At 36.6% G+C, this 26600-nt stretch overlaps 4 protein-coding genes and 1 long non-coding RNA gene across 13 annotated transcripts; 4 read left to right on the forward strand and 1 right to left on the reverse strand.

Moving 5' to 3' along the window:
* The first annotated feature begins 1550 nt into the window (after positions 1–1550).
* Positions 1551–6975, forward strand: LOC149936299 (2-oxoadipate dehydrogenase complex component E1). The gene is made up of 20 exons (XM_090154525.1): positions 1551–1733; positions 1797–1917; positions 1975–2158; positions 2215–2437; positions 2509–2606; positions 2673–2736; positions 2801–2865; positions 3636–3782; positions 3950–4141; positions 4210–4404; positions 4471–4572; positions 4636–4767; positions 4834–5015; positions 5086–5164; positions 5218–5374; positions 5829–5929; positions 6006–6362; positions 6435–6498; positions 6556–6641; positions 6702–6975. Exons 1-20 carry the CDS (start codon positions 1601–1603, stop codon positions 6804–6806), a joined length of 2787 nt encoding a protein of 928 aa, XP_090010651.1. The 5' UTR covers positions 1551–1600; the 3' UTR covers positions 6807–6975.
* LOC149936300 (serine palmitoyltransferase small subunit A-like) lies at positions 6878–10134 on the reverse strand. The gene is made up of 3 exons (XM_090154530.1): positions 9828–10134; positions 7190–7273; positions 6878–7132 (listed from the first exon to the last, which is right to left on the reverse strand). Exons 1-3 carry the CDS (start codon positions 9844–9846, stop codon positions 7029–7031), a joined length of 207 nt encoding a protein of 68 aa, XP_090010656.1. The 5' UTR covers positions 9847–10134; the 3' UTR covers positions 6878–7028.
* Positions 7344–9077, forward strand: LOC149936301 (uncharacterized). Its single transcript, XR_016472352.1, has 3 exons — positions 7344–7592; positions 7668–7839; positions 7906–9077. It is a non-coding gene; the product is annotated as an uncharacterized LOC149936301 (long non-coding RNA).
* angel (protein) lies at positions 9860–13585 on the forward strand. 4 transcript variants are annotated; one of them, XM_090154526.1, is made up of 7 exons: positions 9860–10029; positions 10508–10753; positions 11049–11662; positions 11729–11982; positions 12053–12375; positions 12448–12810; positions 12883–13585. In XM_090154526.1, the coding sequence occupies exons 2-7, from the start codon at positions 10698–10700 to the stop codon at positions 13286–13288; spliced, it is 2016 nt and encodes a 671-aa protein (XP_090010652.1). In that variant the 5' UTR covers positions 9860–10029; positions 10508–10697; the 3' UTR covers positions 13289–13585. The 4 variants fall into 4 exon arrangements, with proteins under 4 accessions (XP_090010652.1, XP_090010654.1, XP_090010655.1 ...); XM_090154528.1 differs by having other exon boundaries at positions 9863–10029; positions 11335–11662; positions 12883–13583; XM_090154527.1 differs by lacking the exon at positions 9860–10029 and adding an exon at positions 10166–10370.
* A 457-nt stretch (positions 13586–14042) lies between these two features.
* On the forward strand, positions 14043–26345 carry LOC149936303 (uncharacterized). Of its 6 annotated transcripts, none has more exons than XM_090180595.1 (15): positions 14055–14296; positions 19297–21161; positions 21223–21398; positions 21819–21963; positions 22356–22985; positions 23241–23519; positions 23814–23898; positions 24374–24503; positions 24618–24767; positions 24841–25050; positions 25123–25329; positions 25391–25656; positions 25715–25864; positions 25947–26040; positions 26273–26345. In XM_090180595.1, the coding sequence occupies exons 2-15, from the start codon at positions 19406–19408 to the stop codon at positions 26327–26329; spliced, it is 4335 nt and encodes a 1444-aa protein (XP_090036721.1). In that variant the 5' UTR covers positions 14055–14296; positions 19297–19405; the 3' UTR covers positions 26330–26345. The 6 variants fall into 6 exon arrangements, 5 of the variants coding, with proteins under 5 accessions (XP_090036724.1, XP_090036719.1, XP_090036721.1 ...); XM_090180597.1 differs by having other exon boundaries at positions 22356–22913; XM_090180593.1 differs by having other exon boundaries at positions 14054–14296; positions 22356–23519.
* The last annotated feature ends 255 nt before the right edge of the window (positions 26346–26600 follow it).

Consider the following 26600-nt stretch of genomic DNA (forward strand, 5'->3'; position numbering starts at 1 on the left):
TTAAAAAAATACTAAAAAAAAATCGAAATAATTTAAAATCTAGAAAAATCGAGCACTGAAAAATGGTCTTGACTAACTTTATTCAAATCTGAGTTTTATTTTTCATTTTAGAAATATAATAATATTAGTGAATGATGTCATCTTTAGAATACAAAACTATTATTTTCGGCGATCTAGTCCACAATTTTCGTTTAATGATGGTTAGAAAATAGAAATTTTTATTTAAAACATTATGTAATACGTGGAATTCGGTGACATAAGTATGCTGAGTAGTATCCTAGCCTCGCTGCCTAGTCGCATTATACGCGTTATTCCAATGGCTTTTAGCATTATACGCGTTATTCCGATGGCATTTTAACATTATACGCGTTATTCCAATGGCTTTTTAACATTATACGCGTTATTCCAATGGCTTTTAGCATTATACGCGTTATTCCAATGGCTTTTAGCATTATACGCGTTATTCCAATGGCTTTTTAACATTATACACGTTATTCCAATGGCTTTTTAACATTATACGCGTTATTCCAATGGCCTTTTAACATTATACGCGTTATTCCAATGGCCTTTTAACATTATACGCGTTATTCCAATGGCTTTTAGCATTATACGCGTTATTCCAATGGCACGCGTTATTCCAATGGCTTTTTAACATTATACGCGTTATTACAATGGCTTTTTAGCATTATACGCGTTATTCCAATGGCTTTTAGCATTATACGCGTTATTCCAATGGCTTTTTAGCATTATACGCGTTATTCCAATGGCATTTTAACATTATACGCGGTATTCCAATGGCTTTTTAGCATTATTTTAATGCAGATTGTTTCTTCCCAGCGCAGTTGTTCCGCCACCATCTAAAATACTCTCCCATTTTTGGTGATATGATCCAAACGGATAGATTCGGGCAAATGGGCGTTCGGGGAAATGGGCTTTCGGGGAAATGGGTGGACGCCGTACGGGTTTTTAAAGTGTCGCTACCATTGAGTTGGGAATATTAATCTAGAGATCCAATCAAATCTGCTCCCCGCGAAACAAGTTTTTGAAAAATACGAATGTGCCATCTGCTCTAAAATGACGAGCAAACGTTATCATATGACCCGTGGCGCCATCCATTATTTTGAAGAAAAAAAATCTTTTTGCTTGAAAACGCGTCTTATTTGAACGAACCATTGAGAGATAGACGACGCCACGGGTAGAATGATAACGTTTTCTCATCATTTGGGATGCCGATGGGAGCAGACGACAGTATTCTTATTTTTAAAAACTTGTTTCGCGAAATACTGAAATCCGACGTTTTGATTGGACCTCTAGATTAATATTCCCAACTCAATGGTCGCTACAAGAAATAGCTCTAAAATTTATACAAACGCCGGCGTACGCCGCCGCCGTCGGTTATTTTGGCCATGCCGAAGACGCCGCCGCCGTTGGCCTAAACGCCGGTGTAAGCCGCCGCCGCCGCCGCCGATATATTTTGGGTCAAACGCCGCCGCCGACCCTTATCAGATCGGCGCAGGCCTTTACTTTCGGAGCTAGGGACTCAATTGGTTTCAAACAGGCCAGAAGGCTAGTGTAGCAGTAGCAGTGTTACTCGTTGGGAATGATGCTTCAAGCTGGAAGACAATGCTTACTTTACAATAAATATTCCAAAATTAAATTTTTATGTGAAAAATATCATTCAAAGTCTGGGGTTTTTGGTTATAAACCTTATAAAAGACCAGACAATCACTATGGTAATTTAACCAAATGAGAAAATGTTGTATGTTGTTTATTAAATTATCTCCTTCTTCCCAAAGTGTCCAATAAGGATTTGCTGAATAGAATAGAAAACTGTAATGTTTATAATATAATTAAAGCATACCGTGAACATGGTCATAAAATTGCCAAAATTGACCCTCTTGGCCTGCGTAAACTTAGGTAAGCGCTTACTTTATTTAATAAGAGCCTTATTCATTATTAGTTTCTTATTTACAGACGTGTACCTGAACTAGAAATATCCCAATATGGTTTTGATTCATCAAATTTGTCAAATTCTGTTACTATAAATGGCTTGTTAAATGGTCTGGAGTTCGATGCTCCTTACAAAATAGAAGAAATAGTACAGTTCCTTAATGATACGTATTGCGAACATGCCAGTGTCGAGTTTATGCACTTGCCTGTAGGTGCTTCAAGAAATATCTATATTTGCATTGAAATTTAATAGGTTATTTTAAGGATTTGGAAGAAAGAGAATGGTTAGCTGAAGAATTTGAATTGCTTAAGAATGATCCATTGACAGATGCTACCAAAAGAACCATACTTTCTGATTTAATCAAATCACAAGTCTTTGAAAAGTTTTTGCAAACCAAATTTCCAACAGTAAAACGTTATAGTGGTGAAGGAGCGGATAGCATGATCACATTTTTCACTTCACTGTTTCAATCAGCTGCTCCAGATTGTAAGAACAATTTAATCTCTAATTTTTTATTTAAACAAGTGTGTGTTTTTATCATCATCATCAAATTATAGATGGAATTAGCAACATCGTCATTGGTATGCCACACCGTGGACGCCTTACCTTGATGACAGTTCTTCTAAAATTTCCACCTGTAGCTGTTTTCCAGAAAGTATGTTTCTTATACACATTTTGTGTTTAAACATATGCCTAATTTTCATTACTTTTACCTTTACAGATGAAGGGTTTCTCTGAATTTCCTCCAGGATCAGTCGGAACTGGAGATGTTCTTTCACATTTGTGTAATATAAAGTTTTAAATTTTTAATATATGTTTTCAAGTATTAGTAATATTTTTTCTATATAGTTACTTCCGTAAATTTGTCAAATGACCTTCATGTTATGCTGTTGCCCAATCCTTCTCATTTGGAAGTAATTGCTAAATTTTAGTACATTAAGTTTATAAGTGATCGGGCTGAGGGTGGCAAAGAAATGTCGAGGCTTTAAAATTCTTCTTATGATTTTCGGCTCCATTCATTCTCCTTCTGTTAAATTTTTCGATTTGCCATTTTTTCCCCTGCGAGTCCTGTTTTTTGAAATTCGAGTTGAGTCTCGAGTCTTAGAAACTTGGACTCGCGAGTCCTCGAGTCCAAATATTAAGGACTTGATCGAGTCCTCGAGTCCTAAAGAATTAGGTTTAAAGCTTTCGAGTCCAATACGAGTCCGGAATGTTTTTAACGAGTCCAATTCGAGTCCTAATTTTTATAGAGTTCAATTCGAGTCCTAAGTTATCGTGGCCAATTCGTCTGAAATTTATTTGCCGCTGTTTAAATAATCTTGCCCAATAATAATGGACTCGCTGAGTAATAATGGACTCGCCGAGTAATATTAGACTCGCCGGGTAATTTTCAAATTATCTATTTACTCGAGTCCGCTTCGAGTAATTATGTACCCTTTTCGTGGGAATCGGGTACCCGTGCGAGTAATAAAATTACGTATTCCGAGTCCGAGTACTCGGACTCGGACTCGATAATGAGTACTCGCAATTTTCGAGTACTCGCACACCACTAGTTAATTTTCAGTTTATTGCACCTCTATAATAGCATGATTTGCCTTTTTTTTTCATTGCTCTCTTACCTCCCCTTTATATGCCACCTTGTGCCCAACAGCGTTTGTTGCCCTTAAAAATTATTTTTTTAAAGGCTATCTGTCCAGTTACTGTTGGAAAAGCTCGTGGTCGTATGCAATCTTTGAAAGTTGGAGATTATTCCCTTCCTGATTCTAAATCAGACGTAACTTCTCCCGTCTTACCAATTCAAGTTCATGGAGATGCTGCAATGGCTGCGCAGGTAAAAAACGAAAAGCAATATATCACGAGCGTTGTCTGTAGTAGTTTTTATTCATTTTGTTAAGTATTTGTTTGTGCCAAAGCTATTGTAAAGTGGAGTGAAAGGTAGTCAGATAATTTAAGATAATAGTTTCAAAGAATTTCTTAATATTTTACTTATATTTTCAGGGCGTTGTTATGGAAACTTTGGCTATGTCAAATGTACCTCACTATCGGATTGGAGGCTCCGTTCATTTGGTTGTTAATAATCAACTTGGATTCACAACTCCAGCTCATAGGGGCAGTTCTTCTTTGTATTGCAGCGATTTGATGAAAATGATTGGTGTACCTATTTTCCACGTTAATGGTGACTTTCCAGAGGTCTGTTTTCTATAATTAGTGGTTAATTTTAGAAAATTTCAATGATATTTGATTTTGTATTAATATAGGATGTTGCCAAAATAGTGCAGTTAGCTTTAAAGTACCGTTGTCAGTTTAATAAAGATGTACTAGTCGATATGGTTTGCTTTCGCCTTCATGGACATAATGAAATTGACGATCCAACTTACACAAATCCGGCAATGTACTCAAGCATCCATAGCCGTCCTCATTCGTGTCCAGACATGTACGCAAACAAGTTAATTGTAATTATAATTCTTATGTTTCATTTGTACATTTATTCTTTGTGTTTAAAGAAAATATTTTAATAGGAAGAGGGAATATGGTCAAGTAACGAACTTAGAGACCTTATTAAATCACAAACAGATATGCTTAATAGTCATTATAAAGAAATTGGTTCTTATCAACCACAGGTATTCAAATATATTACTTTAAAAAAAATGTGCCAAATTCTTGTAATTTGCAACAAATTCTAGCCTTCTAAACTCCTGGCAAGGTGGCAAGGAACAGAAAGTCCTCCAACGTCGATCACCAAATGGGAAACTGGCTTACCCTCTGATCTCCTTCGTTATATAGGGGCTAAATCAGTGGAAATTCCGGATAACTTTGTACAATTATTGTCATTCATTTATTTTTATATTCTTTTTGTAACTAATATATGGTAATTTAAACAGAAACTTCATCAAAATTTGCATAGGGTATTAGTAGCAGAACGACCCAAAAGGCTGTCTGAAGGGATAAGAATTGATTGGGCCACTGCTGAGACTTTGGCAATTGGTTCCTTACTCTATCAAGGATTTAATGTTCGTATCAGTGGTCAGGATGTAGGAAGGGGAACGTTTTCACACAGACACTGGTAAAGAAGCAAAACCAATTAAATATTAAGTTTTTGTTATTTAATTAATGCATAACCTGTTCAATTAAAGGATGCTGGTAGACCAGGAAACGGATGACATTATCATTCCTCTGAATAATTTGTTGGATAATCAAAAGGGATTTTTAGAGGTTGGTTAATTATGTAATGAACATCTTCAATTCATTGATGATTTTCTATATAGGTTGCAAATTCCATTTTATCCGAAGAAGCCGTGTTGGGTTTTGAATATGGTATGAGTATCGAGAGTCCAAATAATCTGATAATTTGGGAGGCCCAGTTTGGGGATTTCTTCAATGGCGCCCAAATTATATTGGATAATTTTATAAGCAGTGGAGAGAGTTGAGTTTTCATTTTGTTGCGTAATTACATACGTAACATAATCACTCATAATTTAATGAAGCCTTGTTCACGGGATAACTCCTGGACGAAAACCGAAGTTGGTGAAGTGAATTTTGAAAATGTAAAGAATTCTTAGCACATATCTAGATAATAATCAGCTAGGCACCACTTTAGGCCCAAGTCATCTAACGACTTTATGTGCTAAAATCAGATGACCTGGTTACAATGAGTAGGAGGATGGTGGCAAGCCTAGTGATCACAAGATTTTGTTCCCTAGTTACCTTTTCAAAAACACAGGGACTATAAGAATTTCCCATTCATAGTCTGTGTGAAACAAGGTCTCGTTGAATTTTTTTATAGAGGCATATTTAGAAGTGACTTATGTTACATATGGTATTTGACTACTATTTATTTGTAAAGAGTGTTAGGTAGTAATTCTATTTTCTATTACAGCTAAATGGTTATATCAAAGTGGTATAGTAATTTTATTACCCCATGGAATGGATGGAGCTGGTCCTGAACATTCTTCGTCCCATTTTGAAAGATTTTTACAAGTTAGGGATAACATTTCAGAAAAAAAGTTGAAAAACTCAAGGGAATGAACATCTAAGTTGTGCTATCTTCCGTTAGATGTGTGATAGTCGTGAAGACGGAATCGATGGTGATGATAGAAATTGGAAAGTCGTAAATCCAACTACACCAGCGCAGTATTTTCATTTGCTAAGGAGGCAGATGCTACAAACCTTCAGAAAGCCATTAGTGGTAGTTGCTCCCAAAATTATACTGCGTTTGCCAGCTGCGTCTTCAACTTTAGAAGATTTTGGGCCCAAGAATACCTTCTCTCCTATAATCGGTGATCCACTTTCAGCTACCAATGTTGATAAAGTCGAGACTGTTATATTTTGCAGCGGAAAACATTTCTACGAGTTACATAAAGAACGAGAAGCCAGAGGAAGAGCGAATGACACAGCTTTAATTAGAATAGAGGTAATTCTTATTTTTATTTAGAATAGAGGTAATTCTTATTACCTATTAAAGAAAACGTTTTTCATATTTTAGGCTTTATGCCCTTTTCCCGCTGGGGAGCTATCCCAAGAATTGCAAAAATATAAAAATGTTAAAAGTAAGAAGAAATAAATTTAAAAAAATTTTATTCTTTATACAAAAGATTTTTATATAGAATATATTTGGAGTCAAGAAGAACATCGTAACATGGGAGCTTGGACATTCCTTAGACCTAGATTTGATAATTTACTACATTGCAAGGTTTGTATTTAATTGAATTATGTAAAATTTGCCCATTTCAACATTAATTTCTTTTAATAGTTGAAATATGCAGGCAGAAAAGAGCTTGCTACAGCGGCAGTTGGAATTGGGGTTTTACACCAAAAGGAAGTTAAAGAAATCATGGATGAAACTTTTAGCATCTAATTAGTGTTTTTGTATTACATAAATATTTTTTGGGTTTTTTAAACATTTTTGAAAAGAAAGATGTTATGAGCTTTATACAGTGAAAGTTGTGCCAAAATATGTACAAATATTAAATTTTTGAAATTGTTATATATTTTTGGATATGGAATAAATTTATAATTTATCTTTGGTTCCCATGTTTGTGTATTAAGTAGCAGACAATAGTTCAATTTACTAATAAGACTATTCTACTATACCAAAATAATTGAGAGCACTGTAGGTGTATCTTGGAAGAAAAACGTATGTTGTATAGGCTGACATGGCTAGGAACGTTACCAACACAGTATCTAATGAGAAATGGTTAATTAATTGAGTGCTAAGCCTTAAAGGCGGCTAGAGCTTACTAAATAATCGTTTTTCCCAAGGTTCCAGCATATAAAGCGCCGTTTCAAGTTCATAAGTGAAATATAGAAATTTCACTTTGTCGACTGCATTCTTAATAAAATTCATAATTTAAAATTTAACTTAAAATGAATTAGACTGAAGAGTGGATGATATCAAGGTTTGTAGAGAAATGCACTATAGAGGTTGGCTCTTGTCAGAGTGTCGGAAAACGAAATTTCAAGCAGCTGGGTTAGAAGGGGGGGAAGACAGTGGCGATGGAGAAAGAAAACGAAACAAGACGCCGCGTCACTCGCGTCTAACCACTGCCTTCTATAATATTATAGTAGGCAGTGGTCTAACAGTCTCGGTTAGCTAAATTGGATGAGGGACGAGGGGCTTTTTACAGATGGAATTAATTTCTAGGTAAGCTTTTAATATACAATAATTATGTTGAAAAGCACGTCGTTATCCTCTTTTTTTTATTTAATATGCATGTAGGCTTTTTCTTGAAATTATTTCTGCTGGCTGCGCCGCTGTCCTGCTGAGCCTCCTGCAGTGGCAGGCTGCATGCCTGCATCTCACTTTCTAGGCCTTGGTTGATTAAGAGCGGGCTAAAAACATTTTTCAAAAGTTTTTAAACTTGTTGAAATTTTAAATGAGGGTAGTCAAGGTACTGTAAAGCTCTACAATCCATGTTTTCAATTGTTTAGCTAACTATTTATTATTTTTTTTATAGCTATGGCTCCACATAAATGCGCTGTAATTGACTGTAAAAATTATTTCACATCAAATTCGCAAGTATCATCGCATAGATTCCCTTCAAATGGAAATATAAGAGCTCTCTGGTTAGCAAGATGTGAGGGAAGTTATGCTAAAAAGAGTATCAATCCAAAATATGCTAGAATATGTTCGGAACATTTTTCCCCTGAAAATTTTGAAACGGATCTCAGGGAAGATCTCTTAAATCAAAAAAATCGAAAGAAGTTAAAAAATAACGCTATTCCTGATTTAAAACTCCCGTCCATTGCAATAACTCAAACAGTGAGAGAGTCAAGAAGTAAACCTGTGATAAATTTGCCAATGACCTCCAAAAATGGCACGAAAACAATGCCAGAAGTCCCTGATGGGATTGAAAAACTTTCCGGATGCCATGCAATGCCACATACCCCCAATTCTAGGCCAAGCATTTTAAAAGCAACTGAAACGTCCAAAGCTGCAATAAACTTTCCAGACACATTTGAATCATTAACCACTTTCCAAAACACTGCGGAACCGCCAAACGCTGTGATTAACGTCTCAAGAAGAGGGTGGAATGGAGTATCTCGCAGGATGGGTAGCCAAAAAGTTCTACAAAAAATACCCAAATTTGAATTTAAAATCAAATCGTAATGAACATGATTACAGTGTGCCTTCCTGGGTGGAACACCTTAGTTACGATGGTATTATTGTTCCATCTCTATCCTTCTTGAAGGATTTGAAAATAGTCGAATTAGAGTTTTCAGAATTTCACAAAGTTAAATCTTCTAAAGACATAACTCTAAATAAAGAAATGGGAGTTACCAAAAATTTAGCAACGATAATTTCTGGAAAACTTTTAAACTACCCAAAAGAAATTATATTATCGTATGTGAAAATGAGAACCATAATACGGATGAAATATTTGAATTAAGTTTATTTCTGACGCGCAAAACAGAAGACAAGCCAAAAAAATTACAAAGTACATTAAAAGCAAAAACCCTTAAGTTCCCCTGATATATTTTCATAGTCGAAAATAGTATGAAAATTGTTTTACAAGAACTAAGGTGATAAATAGTTTTAACCATTACGTTCCTTTTAAACTAATAAGAAATAAGCTCTCCTGATGTATTAACATAGTTTATATATATGTTAAACTACCTCACTGTGATTACCATTGTTTTACAAGAACTAAGGTGATAAATGGTTTTAACTATTACGTTCCTATTAAACTAATAAAAAAAATAGCTCTACTGATGTATTAAACTACCTCACTGTGATTACCATTGTTTTATAAGAAATAAAGTGATAAATGGTTTTAACTATTACGTTCCTATTAAACTAATAAAAAATTTGCTCTCCTGATGTATTAATTAACTTAGTTTATATATATGTTAAACTACCTCACTGTGATTGCCATTGCTTTACAAGAACTAAAGTGATAAACTGTTTTGTTTTTAATTTCTTTTTAAAATAATTGAAAGTATTACTTTAATTTCAATCTACCTCTCTCTGAAAAACACTTTTTAAAAGGACTAGTTAACAAATAAAGTTTTTACCTTTTATAAACATGTGGATTATTTATTATCACTTTATTACAACTAAGTGATATTTTTTTCGAAAGCAATAAAAACCTTGCTGTTAAAAAAAACTGTAAAACGTCCCTATTTTCAGCTACCAGCTGATCGCATTAAAAAGACACACATAGATAGTGACAAACGTAAGTACCCCCGTAACTCGCTCCTTTTGAAATCTAACCAGTGACGTCACTGGTGAGATAGACTGATACCGTCTCCTGCGCCGTTTCGACTTTCTCTCGAAAAACCAGTTCCAGAGATGCGCCCCCGTTGGGATGATATGATGAAAACGACGGATGCCCAGTCTATGCAAACGCCTAGCTAATATAAAAGAAACGACCCTGACCTTTAACCCATTGTCGCATTCATGAGATGACGCAATAAAGTCTAGAAAAAGCCGAAATGTTTTGTTGAGGTTGAGGAATTTCGCTGTTGAATGCGTAGCTTTTTTGTGTAATTAATGTTTGAAATACTTCCATCAACACGTAAAGTACTAGTATTTTAGAAAATAAGCTAGAAACCGATATTATATTTATTGACGTAATCTTGTAAGTAAAAAAATATTTAAATATATTCTGTTTGCGGGACTTGGTCTGAAATAAACGGATTTTTTCATACCAGCTTCTCATCTTGAGCGCCCTCTGGGAATGATGTGGGTTAGTTTTAATTTTGAGGGAAATATAAATAGTTATTTTATTTAGAAGATTATCCATTATCTAGGCTTTCATTTGGACTTTAGAGTCTTAACAATCGTACCAAGATTAAGTTATCTTTAGTTTTGACATACATCAGGAACTTTGCAACTATTTATAAATATAACTTGTTTAAGCACTTTTGTAACTCTTATTTTTGAATTCAATTAATGGAAAACTTAAAAAAATTTAAATTAGTAAGGGTTTATTTAACTAAAAATTTCCTATGTGAATGGTTAATGTTTTGAGAAAATTAACTGATGGCCTTGCATTTGCGAAAACGAAATTAATTTTCTCAAAAATGTAACCTACAATAATAATACCTTTTTTGCAGGATATTTCAAACCTTTAATGCTTATCCTTTAAACATAATCCTATTGTTATATGTGAGTCACATAATTATTAAACATGGGCTATCTTATTTTGTTCCGTTGAACGGGATGGCTTTGGCCGCAAGCTCTTTCAATCTATTTTGGTACTGGCAATGCTCTTATAATATAGAAGAGCAATAAAATAGAAGCCTTATGGAAATATCAAATTCTTGCTCAAGTCTATTCGTCTCTCTGTTTCTTAGACTTCGGTAGGATTTTTATTCTATTATAAGTGCTTTCCTTTATTTTTTTATCATTAATTCATTGATAATTCCCCTGTTTGATTTATTTATTTAAATTCTTATCAGTCCATCTGTTTGCTTTTGATTTCAAACCTTACTCCTTATAATAATTTAAACTAACATTGTTGGATCGTTAATCCCGAGCACTTAGCAGCTTTGTGTTTCCTTATATGGTTTTGTTCGTGCTCTTTTTCTCATTTTACTTCAAATCTTACTGTTCTTGTCAAACCCTACCCCATTCGAAATATCAATAAAATTGAAGAATGCTGTGGTCAGTGCATTCGGTAAAACTGCACGAGTTGTTCTTGTACTGGCACCCTACATGGTATGGCCCTTCAACCAAACAGTCATTGACCAATTGGATTGTTCATCGCTCCACCAAACAGTCCATTCTGGTACATAATCAACGAAAGATACTCGTAACTCTTTCGGAATCGCAACTGCCACCTGGCAAGCGACAGATAACCCAAAAATTACCTGGGAATACTCTGTTAAGCACAGCAGCCAGCGAAGCTACCCTAACACAGCCAAGCCATTCTCTTTCTCAGACTCAGTTCCCACAACTGGACATGAAAGATGCTTCAAATGTTTTAAATCAAGACGATGAGTTTCAGTCTAAAAAGAGACAGCCAGTTGAAGTTAGATCAGTCTTTGGTCACCCTGATGTGTACAAGAAATTTAAAATGGAAGACAGTGATCTTGACTCCAAATTGTCATTGTCTGCCTTTGAAGTTCAAAGAATAATGCAGCTGTCTGATCCAAATATTAACGAAATCAATGCCGCTTCTACTAGTAGTATGCCTGGAATCCCAAATCCTAGTCAAGACAATTCTGGTTTGATTGACCGAAACGTTTATTGTTTGGAGAAGAAAACAGGTATTTACATGGAAAAACAAAAATTCTTTGTTTCTAAAACGTAATTATTTAACTATTTCATTATAGAATTCATCGCTAAAAAGGTTGAAGCTATTAGAATTTGGGATTTGACCCCTGTTGGTGAAAAGATTGAGAACAAACTTGGCACAAACTCTAATTCACAAAACAAATTGGATTTCAAGCTTATGACGTACAATATTTTGGCTCAGGACTTGTTGGAAATGAACAGCTACTTATACCACCATTGCGATGGTAGAGTTTTAAATTGGTCGTACAGATGCAACAATCTTTTGAGGGAGATCATTGAATCTGATAGTGATGTAAGTTTTTAACCTTACACGTAATATTTAAATTCAATATCGTTTCTTAATAGAAAAATGTAATCCATAGATTCTGTGTTTCCAAGAGATGCAATGCAATCATTATGAACAATATTTCAAACCTGAAATGTCCAAATTAGGTTATGATAGCGTGTATAAAAAGAGAACTGGTGATAAAAATGACGGATGCGCTATCTTTTATCGCAAATCAGCATTTTCTCTAGAATTTCAGAAAGCTGTTGAATTTCACCAACCCAGCGTCAATCTTCTTGACCGTGACAATATCGCCTTGATTGCTGTATTTAGACCAGTATTGAAAAATGGAGAAATATGTAACAAAGAGGAAGACCTTAAACTTTGCGTGGCTACAACTCATTTGTTATTTAATCCGAGGTAACATATTTTCTGTGATAAATTAACAAATATAGATTTGTTAGTAATTTTTTTATCTTTTTACATTCGCAGGCGAGGTGACATAAAGCTAGCTCAGCTACAAATGTTATTAGCTGAACTAGATAAATTAGCTTTCCAGAAAATTTCTCCGACTACCGGAAAACCAGTCTACCATCCAGTAATTTTGTGCGGAGATATGAACAGCAAGCCTTACTCTCCAGTATACAAATTTCTCACTCGGGGACGACTTAATTACTATGGACTTCAAATCGGAGATATTTCCGGTCAACACGAAGGAGTTAGTAAAGGCAGAAAATTAAGATCAAACGAAATTGAACTATCAAATCTGGGTATCACCACCGATTGCCAATATCAAGGATTGCAAGAGCTCAGGTCAAATCAAACTGAAAATAAACAAGAGGAAATAATAATAAGGTATCAATATTCTTTAAATTTGTTATAATTTCTTTTATTTAACTTTTATTTAATTACTATTTTTAAATACAGTGACCAGCGAACGACTGAGACACAAAACCCAAATAAAGAAAGTGAGGCTCAATTAAATCATTCTTTCCTCCTTGAATCCGCATACGACCATAATGACCGTAATGACCATAATGGAATGCCTTACATCACGACTCATCATTTGAAAGCTTGCTGCACCGTTGATTACATTTTTTACTCTCATGCAAAGAAATCCTCCACCCCTAAATCTCCCAAGCACAAAAAAGACTCAAATTTAAGTCCTAAACGCCCCAGTAGTTGCAGTAAGGACCCCTTGACCCTGTTAGGAACTTATCGTCTACTGTCATATTTTGATGCGGATGCAGTGGGCGGTCTTCCCAATGCCTCGCAATCATCGGATCATATTTCTTTAATTGCTAAATTTCAATTGAGATTGCCTAGTAGATAAATTATTCATTTTCTTCTTTCTGAAACTTGCAGAATGTTAATATCTTTTAGAAATGAGTAAATTATTGGTAATTAACTAATTACACAAGTTTTGTTTATGTACAGTACATGTATTTAACATAGTTTGTGGTTTTTAAAAGAAACGTTGTTTTTATTTTTCCAGTAGATAAAAGACCAAAACATAGTGGTACATTGAGAGTTTTATTTTAGTTAAAAAGAATTATTCTCTGGACTCAATAACTATTATAAATGGAAAAAAAATTAGCTGGGAGTATAAAATCGCCTATTTTTCTCATTTTTATTAGTCCAAATGAATATAATGTTTGAAAAAATTTAATAAAACTATTTTAAAGAGTTATTTTAAAGCCTAATTATTTCCCATTGATGGCGTATCATATAGAAGAGGAATAGCAACTCTAGCTTTAAATATAAAATGATCTCTAGATTCTAAAGCTTGGGGTTAAGAGGGTTATTTCCAATTAATATATATAGGTATCTCAATTAGTGAGGGTTAAGTTATAAAATTATTGAAAGCTAATAGGACTAAAGTTTTCTAGACGATAGAGCTGCTATTCCTCTTCTATATTTTCTATGGCGGTACTTTGATGAAAGAGTTGAAATGCCACTCCCCCCTGGTGCCCTTTATTATTTGATAACTTCCCGGGGAAACGATGGGGGGGGGGAGGGAAGTCGCTACTTGTTGATCTCCGGTGGGGGGTAGAGTGGGTAAAACGAGTTCGCGTCGTGTGCTTGGCAGCCTGTAAAATGCTTAAAAGATTGAGGTATTGTTTTGAAGCTCTTCAGTTAATTAAATGACTGCTAATAATGTACGTGTTCCGATAGGCTTCTCCTCAGGCGAGTTTATAGTGAATGAAGATATTTTAATTAGATTTTTAACAAAGAAGAAGATGCGTTTCGTAAATACTCTTCGACTTAACTTTTAGACCATACGTGCTAAGACTTGGTTACTTATTTTGTGTCAAAACTTGAAAGTTCAAAGTACTGGCTGGTGAGTAGTTTTATGTACTTTTATGAAGTGATATTGAAGTTCATGGAATGTAAATCTATTTCGATAACGTATTTCCTCGATGGTTTGCGATAAAAGATATTTGCGAGTGTAATTTTCAACTTGGAAAGTTTTGGAGCGGTAGTTTACAGCATATAAAACATATTTGGGTATGGTTTTAGTATCTGTGGGTGTCATATCTGGGTGGGGCGCTCTGTAGGTAAACCAATTCAGCTATGATCAATTAATCAATATTCTTATTTATAACGATCATTTTGATACCTTTACATTGGCTATATTTAATATTACATCAAAATTAAAAATTAGGCCTACTACTTCATATTTCAATATTTAAACGACGATTTCATTGAATCTGCTTATTTTTTAGGGAAAGGATGAACTATGTATTTTCAAACTTTTTTTTTATAATAAATGATCAAAGAGTTCCCTTACTCTAAAATGGTTGTTATACCGAGAAGTGTTTTTATAATTTGAACTAATTAATACAGTACGTTTCAGTGCCAAGGTATTTGCCTAGCTTATACCATAAGTAACATAACAAAAATAAGTATGTCAATAGGCGCTTCAATGAAATTGCCAATAAGTAACATCAGAAGTAAATGAACCGAAGTCTTCAGACTGCTATATTCCCCATGTTGAAGGCTTTTTCTTATAAAGTTACATTTGGACCTCGAATTTGAAATTTTGTGCGCTCCTAGGCCGAAAAAAAAACGTTTTTTGTTTTTATGAAACCATTTTTTATACACATAAATAGCTATACCCACAATTCCCAAGTGCAATTTATCGCGTCAAAAGACCGGGATGGAAATTAGCTTTTATTTGACTAGATTTTCTCATTTTCATAAGGAAAACGCCCTCCGATTCTGAGCGCTATTTCAATAACTTCGGTGCATTTACTGCTGGTAATATTTTCGAGAGCCCTGACCTGCAAGTTACCGTTTACATTGTGCTTGTTGAAATAATGAAAACTTTTCACCTATAAATAGGACGTCGTGTTTTGCTAAGCCTTAATATGTCAAAAAGAAGCTACCTGGTTAAAAAAAAAACACTTGTTGCATACCATACAAATATTCCATTATTTCAACAAGCACTATATAAACGGTAACTTGCAGGTCCTGGCTCTCTGAAATATTACTTCTTGGCAATTTCTTTGAAGATGTTTTATTGAAGCGTCCTTGAGGGAAAATGATTACCAAACTGATTTTCAGAGATATTACTCAATCTAGGTTAATTCTCAGCAATAGAGTAATATCGGCGTGACGTATGTCGACGTCACCCATGCTTTTTCCTATAGATAAAAAACTGCCTTCAAAATGGCGGCCATAGCCCAAAACAACAGAGCGATACTACTCTATAGGGAGTTGGCAGCGTGAGGCAGGTAATACGTCACCCATGCTTTTTACAATTGGAAAAGAAAACCATACTAGCATGGCGGCCATAGCCGAAATAAAGTCGAGGTTGGGGATGGGAAGCTATTGGTATGTAGTATGAAAATGACCTAGTTTATGTCATGTTCTCAAATGACAAGACTGCTTAGGCATTGTTTTTTACCTTACAAGTTACAAAAAAACCACTGCACTCTGCAGCCGAGACGACCGTTCTAAAACTAAAACTAAAACTAAAAAAAAACGAAACCCCGTGAGCGACGCATTTTGAAGGTCATTCCATTATCACCCACGAAAAAAGGGAGGAAACGATTTTTTTTTAGTAGGGTGCAACCGTCCATAACCAAAAACCTTAACCCCGAAAAATGGTCAACTCCGACCATATAGTGCTTTTCTTTTACGAACCTTGAACTCCGACCTAATTTTTGATCGTCGGGGTCCCTACGCTACCTTTAAAAGCCGATAACATGTTTTTCAGTTCCAAATTAGTCCAAGTCGGGCAAGAATGTTAGTATCGAAAAATTTGCATTAAAACAATAGAAATTGTCATGCTTATTATTTTTATGTTATGCTATGCTTAGACTAATTAATTAATACAGGGACGTCTCGATGTCAGTGAATTTCTTCATCAAACGCGTAAATCTCTTATTCCTATCTCTAGCGGCGCAAAAAAGCGTAACTATTTGCATAATGGCCATGTCGATATCAACGAATTTCGCATTTCCCTATCTTTAAGTAGTCCGTGTCATAACATAAGATGGTAAATATCCCTGGGTTTTTTCCATCGGGTGAGATTTTTACTTTAGTATACTATTTCCATATTTGTATTAGACGATATAGCAAAACTAAGAGAAATTAGAAATGCCTTATGTCTAGCCCTGCTAAATAAAGAATATTTTCATAGTTCGGCCAAAACTAAAAAAGCAGAAAAGCTTATAAAAGTGTACAGATACTGCAAAGCTAAACCAAAGGACTGGTAGAAGTATCAAGTTTCAAGTTAACAAGCCAGTTAACTTTGTAGCACATTATAAGTCCCGTCTAAGCTAGGAGCAACAAACACAAGGAGAACGCAGTGTTGTGTACAAATTACATTGGACGAACCTTTACGCTGAACGTTTTACGAGCGGGGGGGAGACAATTTCCGAATTTTCCCCTTCTGATAGCAGCAGGCGCTAAAGCCAATGAAAATCGTACACAAGAAAATCTACGACTTTTGACGTGTTGCGTTCTCCTGGTGTGGGGTGCTGTGTTTGTTGCTCCTAGGTCTAAGATATATATTAAAGTGGTCCGCGTTAAATAAATAGTGCTATTTCACCCCGCCCCCTGTCATCCCCTTACGAGGCTGGTGGAACCCTTTAAAGGGCCACACCGGCGTTTGAAAAAATTCAGCCCGGATTTAGCACGTGGTAGCAGATACGACCAGTCATATTCTGGAAACAAGTGCGTGAAACTGGTGAAATTCAAACTCCGGTGTGTCCCTTTAAATAATCAAATCGTCTTAGTTTCTTAAACTGACGTCTTTCGAGGATGTTGAAGCACACGCCGGTACAGTTTTTCCTTCCCCCTCCTCTCGGGGGGGGGGCTAGACTCCCTCGGATCGTCTCCCAACAGTAGAAAGAAATGCATGATTGGTTATATTAAATTAATGTGTGTCGTTTTGGCTTTTGTTGGAAAAAATACTTTGGGTGGTGAGATAATTTTTGTCTAATGAAAATTGAAACGATTAAAACGTTTAGTCACGCGTGAAACAGGAAAAAAACCGAGACAGATAAAATTAACGTGACACTGTGGGATTTGTGTACATTAGTTTACCATAAGTAAAATAAAACCGTAAGTATGACACTTATAGGTGGTATTCACGAGAAGATGGCGGCGGTAGATAGTTATGGGGGAAAGGGGGTTGACCTAGCCTTCCACTACAGCGATGATGATGTCACGAGAATGAACTCTATAGCCTTTGTCCACGAATTTTATTTCCAAATTGGAACAAGGTTGGCATTTTTTTTTATTTAAATCGGATTTTTATTGTTTTTTTTATTTATTTTAATTAAAATTTCAAAGTTTTATATAATTTAGTATAATAATTTTACCTAAATCAAATATGTTTTAATTTAAGCTAATAATCATATAGAAGTTTTTATTTTTTAAAACCTATTTTGGTACTTTTCAAAACAAATTTGGCGTAATCCCCAGCCACCGGTAGTATCCAATTCAATATTAGGGGGAAAATACAAGGAAGATTATAATTAAACCTAAATTATAGCAATTGGCGAGGTTTTTTCTTTTTCAAAAATACTATTTAAAATTGATTTAAATCAATGATTTTTTTGAAAAAAATCATTGATTAAAATCGCGATTAAAATTAAAGAAAACTCCATCGGAGGGGAAGTATCTAACTCCCTATTACGCCCACTACTTAATAGAATCCATTATCATGATGTTTAATCCATTATCATGATGTTTTCCTAACTAGTTAGTTGCCTGCAAGTCTGTTGATGGTATCAGCCAAAAGGTCTTGAACACCAAATTGGAATTCCGTTTAAGTCTCAAAATTAAAAAAATATTCAGTAGAGACATTTGTTACTAAAAAGGTTAAGCCTATATTCATATTGGTTAACGGAATATCGCTAAATGTTTTGCCGTAGCGCCATCTTCAATTATGTCTAATTAATTTTCATTTTAATCATATTTTTACCGCTTTTTTATATTGATCATATTTGAGCGTGTATCAACTCCGAAAAATTTATTACCATGCTCTCCCGCTAGAAAATGCCGCTTTCGTAAGAGATATAAACTTTTGTTAGACTTATATTTCGAAAATTAGCAAAATTACGTTTCGCGAATCCAGGGTAATTATAGAACAGGTAGTGCGAAGATATCCTAAAATTATAAATTTATTTTACAGGAGAAACGTGTTCAAATGTAATATTAACTTCTATTATAACGTGTATGCAATTTAAGCGATAATTTAAGTGTTCCGGCAAATAAATTATAGGTGGCGCCAAAATCTTGTCGAATTTTCAAATTTAATGACTCTAAAAGACTAAATGTCATACTTATGGTAATCATGTTACTTATTATGATTTCAAGTATATTTTCACCGAGGGGTAAGACACTCTGCGAACTCGGTGTACACTGCCGTACCTTTGACAGTGCTAAATGGAATTTACGAACTCTTGAAAACATGTACCTTTAACAGTGCTAAATGCACTAACTCGGTGTACAGATTATCTGAGACTCTCTTACCCGTTGATTTTCACCTCACCAATGGTTCAAAGGTTTTTTGCGCGAAAATAGTTTTTTTTTGAAACTATTGCTTTCATCTTAATTCTATAGTTGTCGTAATTTTTCTGTGTTGATTCTGGGGGGTGTCGATTACAAAATGCTTGGTTTCAATAATACTAGAATAAAAATAATAGATATTGACGTAAACTCTACATTGAATAAAGGAACGGTTTTTATAGCTTGATTCTCAATTTTAATTATAAATAAAATTAAACTAAACTTAATTTTATAAATTTCTTTTCAGTTCGGAAGAAATTAATAATTTTATTTTAAAAACCAATTGACTGAAATACCTCATATTTACGTTTTAAGACGAGAAGATAAAAAAAAATAATAAAAGCAATTTCAACATTGACATTGTTTTTTAGTAGACGTTAAAAAAACTGCCGACCTTCGTACCCAAAACCAATTACCTCGTTGAATGGAAAACATTGGACCAACTTACGGTTATCGCGATAAAAATAACAATGACGACGTCGTCGACCCCGTTGACCCGTCGTTCGGGGACTTGTTATTTTGGCGGGCTTCCGTGCCTACCATTTCTAGTTCGGAAATCGAGTCGTTTAGCGAGCCTCTACTCGACGGAAAAGACAAGTTTTTGCCGCGAAATATTAATAATAATTGTACGGAAGAGAACGAAATTGAAGTGGGTGCCGAAGAAACCCCGCTACGGGGCGACCTTCGCGCCGTTCTCCCCAATAATCGCGAGCTCTCCGAGGAAGAAGCCCACACCGCGCCGACGCTTTATTCCCGTAATGGTCTGATGGTTGCCCAGGGCAACGGCCTTAGCAACGCGTCTTTCGTCGTTCCGAGCCGAGGAATCGATTTCCACGAACCGTCGCCAGCGGACGGACGCGAAGATTACTACCTCAACGATATCTCTAAATTAGGCGAATACACCGATGTCGAATCGTCTTTTATCGAAACGCGGAATACCTCAGTCGCGGTACGGACTAGAACTTTCAGTTACGATAGTTCCGGCGAAGATAGCTTGTACGAAGAATTTCAGGACGAAATGGGTAACTTAAGTAGTCAACAAGGCGAGAAAAGGGGCAAAATGGGCGGTGTCAGCGTCCAACAGCTGGACAAGGCCGAAGCGAAGGGGCAGGGCAGCCCGGGCCGCTTTCATCGACTGATGGGACGAGGCGAAAACAAACAGAAATCGCCCGGCGCCAAAAAGAAACAGGAGCCGGCCGCGTCCAAATTAGCCCGGGAGTCTCACTCCGACAATTCTTCGAGAGACAGTTTGCTAGCGCCGCCGCACCACGAACAACAACAGAGACACGCGCCCGGTGCCGGCACGTCTAGCAGGAGTCGTTCTTCCAACGCCAGCAATCACGAGAGGAGTCCCAGCCCGGAGAGTTCCATATCTAGCATGTACGTCGATACGGTGAGTCATCTGCAGACGCCGGACGAAGCGGCCGGCAAAGGCGACGATGACGATTCTATTACGGACGGTCAAATCACGGAGGAAACGCGTACGGCTGATTTGGAAAGCTCGACGGGTGGTAGTCTCAGCGACATTACGGTGATTCTGGACGAAAAGCTCACCAGGTCTAACGTCAACAGTTACTACTACAACGCCAATTCCAGCTTGTCAACGACGCCTTCGTCTCCCCCCGACTCCTTCGAGGAATTATCCAGGACGCCTCCCAGAAGAACAGTGACCAAGTCGTGTCCCGTTACTCCGGACGCGTCAAACAGTTTGGACGCCAGCTCGGGTTGCAATATTTTATCGGGACGGACGAGGTACAGCAGCGAAAGTGATTCTTCGGCTTTTGGGACGCGAACGGTGTCTCACGAAGTTATCGCCGAAAGTCCTCGAAGTTCCACCGGTGACTTGTCTTCGGGTTCTTCCGTACATTCCCCCTTTACCGTAACGCAACATAAGAAAGTGGTGTTAGCTCCTCACAAATTCTCTACTCCCCAAAATGGCAGTATTAAAAGGGACAGAGCCGAATCGGACATCACGGCCAATTCCAGTGGCGCTTGTCAAACGGAACCCAGAGTCTCGGTACGACGTCATTCTTCCTACGGAGACGTACCACCCTTGGACGGTAACGTTCTCAGAAAGGTTGCTTCTTTAACGCTGGACAAAGCGACCATTGAATCGACAGTCAAACGACCTAAAGTAGTACCCGAAAAACTCGACTTTAGTATCTACGAAAAATTCGAAGGTTCGTAGATTAGTTTTCCCAAATTTTTGTTTCGTTTTCTACCACCGTTTATTTTCCACAGGTCAAATGCTGCTAAATTGGCTGTACTCGGCTTTCCCCGACGAACATTACATCAGGAAATCAATGAAGAAAAGGGACCTCAAAATTATCCTCGCTCAAATTTGCACTTATTTCTTAGCCGCCGGAGTCATGCGTCAAATCGAGGACGAAAACGCGCCGTTGGAGAATTTATTCAGGGTCTGTGGTGAACGTTCTCCGTTATCCTTCTAGTTTAAATACAACCCCAAATCTTTGGCCAAAAAAGCCGGGAAAACAACGAAAGGGAATTGTTATTATGTTTATATTAAGGAAAACTTAGTGTCCGGAAGTTAAAAAAATATATATAATATTGCCTTGAAACTTTCCTTTCATTTTTAAAGTTTTTCTAGTTCAGGTTGGGTGGTTTTCTTTGGAGGTTTTCCTCTTTTCTATTTTTTTCGTTACGTAAAAGTTAAAGCGTCTTTTTTATTTTGGGGTTGGTTGACCATGCCTCGAATTTCACGCTTTCCCTGTTACTTCAGAACACATTTTCTTGGCATTATTAGTCATCACTCTGTATAGGTAGCCCTCGATGATATTTTCGAAATTTACCAATAGGGAGTTTTCATTCTGTAACAGCCCGACTATCTCTATTACTGGACCCATCATTCTGAAGTGAGCGCCTTAACTCCGACCTCCATGCCTGGGAAATTGACTCTGTCAGCATGGCCTCCTCCCAGTTCCGAAGAAGATGCTAAAGCTGGTCTTCGTTATACGGAGGCTGGTAAGTTTTATTTTGATATTTATAAACACATTCACTTTGTAGAGACACGGAGAAAATCCTTTCACAGGGGTAACGCCGTTAAAGGTCGTTTGTTAAGTACACGAAGTTAAACCAGATGGCGCCAACAGGAACGGAGGAATTTTCAGTTTCGAAAATAATTTTGTTGATTCTTTTTATGGTTAAAGTTACCTTTTATTAAACTTTTGTTTATCGTTTCGTCATGAAACATCGCTTAAAATAGTGATTTTTTTAATAATCATCTTTCCGATTGAAAATTGGTGCCATCTAGTATAGATAAAAACGGTAAAATCGAACCTCTTAAAGGACTTCGCTTTAGATGATTATTTCCCTGTAAGCGTTTACTGAATCGGTCTTATTTATATTTCTAATAGAATTCCAACAGTTCATCATGGGTTTGCGGAAAGAACACCGCGACACCATGCGGAAACATGAAGCATTAAAGGACGTTCGCGGTAGCCAAGATCACCTTTTGACCGAATACAGGGACCGAATAACGCATTTAGAGCGCGAGGTTGAGAAATATCGGACTCTAGCAGGTATTGAAGAGTTGACCAGAAGGGCCACCGACGACGAAGAGACTTCCTCGACTCCCATCATCGAGGAAGAGCAGCCACAGTCTCCCATAAAACAACGAGGAACGACGGATGTCGACACGCAAACCGTTGACCAAGTTCCCGTCGAAACCATCTCCGCTGATACTCAAACGGAAAGCCTGGAGTTCTCGTCGATGGGAACGCAAGTTGGACACGCGGAGGCGACCATTATCGCCGTCGGAACCCAAACCGACTTGCCGCTTGATTCCTCACCGCCCACTTCAGTCGCCGCATCGACGATACCACAAGCAGCACAACCTCTGCTTTCATCAAACATACCAGTACCCCCACCAATGCCACCTTCATCAAACATACCAATCCCCCCACCAATGCCGCCTTCATCGAACATACCAATCCCCCCACCAATGCCGCCATCATCAAACATACCAATCCCCCCACCAATGCCGCCTTCATCAAACATACCAATCCCCCCACCAATGCCGCCTTCATCGAACATACCAATCCCCCCACCAATGCCGCCTTCATCGAACATACCAATCCCCCCACCAATGCCGCCTTCATCGAACATACCAATCCCCCCACCAATGCCGCCTTCATCGAACATACCAATCCCGCCTCTTATGCCGCCTTCATCGAACATACCAATCCCCCCACCAATGCCGCCTTCATCGAACATACCAATCCCGCCTCCTATGCCGCCACCTTCTAACATACCAGCCCCGCCTCCAATGCCACCTATGCATGGCTCCGGTCATCCCCCTCCCCCTCCGCCCCCACCGCCGCCTGGAATGCCACCCCCACCGCCGCCCCTTCCTGGTTTTGGAACTGCTGGCCCAACTCCACCTCCCCCACCTCCGCCTGGAATGGGTTTTGGTCCTCCAACTGCACCACCTTTATTATCACTACAAATTCCAACAGGTACGCAGAGCCCATTCAATCCGCCTCCGCTTCCCATGCCACCTGCACCACAAATTTCAACAGGTGTGGAAAACTAAGTCCAGACATAGACAAAATGATAGATACATACAGTCATCATTTCATAATCATCACAAAAGCGCGTCTCCTGAGATGTAAACTATCGCCAGACCTCAATTTTGGTTAGCGCATTACGTTGATGAGACAAGCTTTGTACTGGGAAAGGTACAAACTAGCTGTCCTTCCCAGATGTATCTATTATTTGTCTATGGTACAGTGAACTGCGCCCTTACGGCGTTCCCCGCCCCCATGCTTAAAAATAAAAGAATGTTAATTGAATTTGTTTCTTTCCAAATGCAGCTCGTAAACCTTTATTACAAGCAGTTAAGGATATTAAACCTCTTTATTGGAATCGAATTCAAGTTCCTCCTCAAGCTGGAGAACAGTAAATATTTTTCCTTTTTGCTTTAGCCAGAAATAGTTGTTTCCATAAAATCCCCATCAAAATGAAATCTACTTTGTGTTATCGCCACTTGACTATATATGAAATTACAAAAGCTGTTCTAGAAGTTCTGCATGCTTGGCATAAGATCAAGGCAGTTGTGGAGGATTTTATGGAAAGAGTTTTGATAAAACTTGGTCTTGTTACGCTGAGAATCATTTTGATATTTTCTAATTCATTGAAATACTGCGTGCCTTTCCAAAAAAAGTTTAGCAGAGTTAATGAAACTTTAAAGATTAAGACTATGTAACTAACTTTACTTGTATTAATAATTGGTACTAATATTAAGTAATAAGCAACTATTCTCATGTGTCTTATTAGTGCGTTCTGCTTCAAGCCTTAAATCAGAGGGTCAAATGTCAGTAAATATGGTATTTGGATAGGTTTAATAAATATTTTGTTCACTCCAAATCTATAGAAATTCAGACTCTCTATGGATTAAATTAGACGAAACTACCCCTGAAGATTGGGACGAGTTCAAGAATTTATTTTCTCGTCAAGTTACAGAGAAAAAGACCAAAGTTGTTAAAACTTCGAAAGCCAAAGAAGTGAGTTAATTCTTTTCTTAACAAAATACTAGATAATAAAGCATATCTTATAGGTACTACATATTATAATTTGTCTGTTATTTCAAAAATTAATAATTTTATTTTTTGTGGAAGGTTGCCAAGTTATTAGATCAAAAACGATCCCAAAATGTTGGAATTTTAATATCGAGTTTACATCTGGATATTAGTGAGGTTGAAAATGCTGTCTATAATTTTGATACGTCTGTAGTAGACCTTGATTCGTTACAAAAAATCTATGAAGTGGTTAGTAGTAATTACTAAACTCTCTTTTGTCATTTTGAGGCTTTAAATAGAGGAATCAAAATTTAAATTTCAGAGACCAAATTCGGATGAGCTTCAAACAATTAAAAGTCACATTCAGAAAAATCCTGATGTTCCACTCGACAAACCTGAGCAGTTCCTCCACGATCTATCACAAATTCCTGAATACGCTGATAGAGTAACTTGTATGATGTTTCAAGCTACTTTTTCCGAAACTATCAGCAGCATAGAGAACAAGTTGAATAATTTAAAAATGATTTGTGAGGTGCGCTTACCTAACATAATTCTTTTAAATTATTTTCCGCATTAATAGAAATGTGGTTGATTTTTATTACAGTTCTTGACTACGAGGGAAACTGTGAAACAGGTCTTTGGCATTATCTTGGCCCTCGGAAATTATATGAATGCTGGAAATCGAAACAGAGGGCAAGCGGATGGCTTTGGTTTGGACATTCTGGGGAAACTAAGGGATGTAAAAAGCAAAGATAACTCTCTGACTTTGCTTCATTACATTGTTAAATCATACGTTCGAAAGTTTCAAAAAGTAATATTATTTTTACAATAAACTTAAATTTTAAAATGAATAATGTCAAATGTTTTTAAAGGAAGAAAACTTAGAAATGGCTCAGTTTCCTCTGGTTGAACCGGGTGATGTTGACAAAGCCACTCTAATAAACTTTGACGATGTAATAGCTGATCTGAAGAAGCTACATACTCAAATTATAGGGTGCGAAACAAAGGTGAAAAAAGTGCTGGAGCTTTCGGACGAAGAGCACAAACAACCCTTTCAAGATAAAATGGAAGAATTCTTGAAGAAAGCCTATGCGGAGCACAAAGAACAGGAAGAAAATTTAGAAGAGACAAAATCAAAGTATGTTTGAGGAGCTTCTTGCCTTTTATTTGTAAACTAAAATAATATTTTTGTGTAGGTTTATGAAAATGAAAGTCTTCTTCAGTTGGAACCCTAAAATGCCAAATCAAAGCGAATGGCCAAAAGAATTCTTCACGCCGTGGGTGCCCTTTTGCAATGATTTTAAGAATTTATGGAAGAAAGAATTGCAAAGGAAAATTAAAGAAGAGTAATTATCTATTATTTGTAAAAAAAAACAACACTGAAATAATATTAATGTTTAATCAAATATTATTGTTCCTACTTTTTAGTATTGAACTAGCCAAAAAGAAAGTCCAAGAAATGAGGAGGGAGAAGAAAGCGAGTGTTACAAGCATGAAAACTACCGGGAAATCAACAGGACTCGTAAGTATTTTCGATAAAGTTATTAGTTACTTTTAGCACGGCTTTTAGGCATACAATTATGGGAAAGTCTACTATAGTTGACAGAAAAGCTTAAGGTTTAAGTTATTTCATTACACCTTTCCAAATTAAATGCATTTGGTCTTTAAAAATAACTGATTAATTACAAAAGCGTATCTGGCTTACTTTAGAACCTAAATAGTTTTTGAAAACAATCTCATTTTAATTAATTCAGAAAGCAAAACTTGCGAAGAAAGGAATGATAAGCATGGATAGCAGCTCGTCAAAATAATAGTCGAGGAGTTTTTTAACAAAGAGCCTTCTAACCTTTTTTAACGTCTTCAAAATTTTGTTTTTTAACTTCAAAATTAACCCTTTTGTTTGTTCTTTATTTTTAAATATTTGTGTGTTTTACTAGTATTTTTTTAAATATTTTTATTGATAAAAGGGAGCTATTTAATAATGGTTTTTTTTGTAACTTGACAATTATTCCTAAAATTAAAAAAACCTTAAGAACTGTGATACTAGACCAGGACTATTTAGTCGACTTAAATTATGAAAAT

The sequence above is a fragment of the Leiobunum rupestre genome, chromosome 7 (genome assembly GCF_980474605.1).
Source record: "Leiobunum rupestre chromosome 7, qqLeiRupe1.1.hap1, whole genome shotgun sequence".
NCBI classification, from domain to species: Eukaryota; Metazoa; Arthropoda; class Arachnida; order Opiliones; family Sclerosomatidae; genus Leiobunum; species Leiobunum rupestre.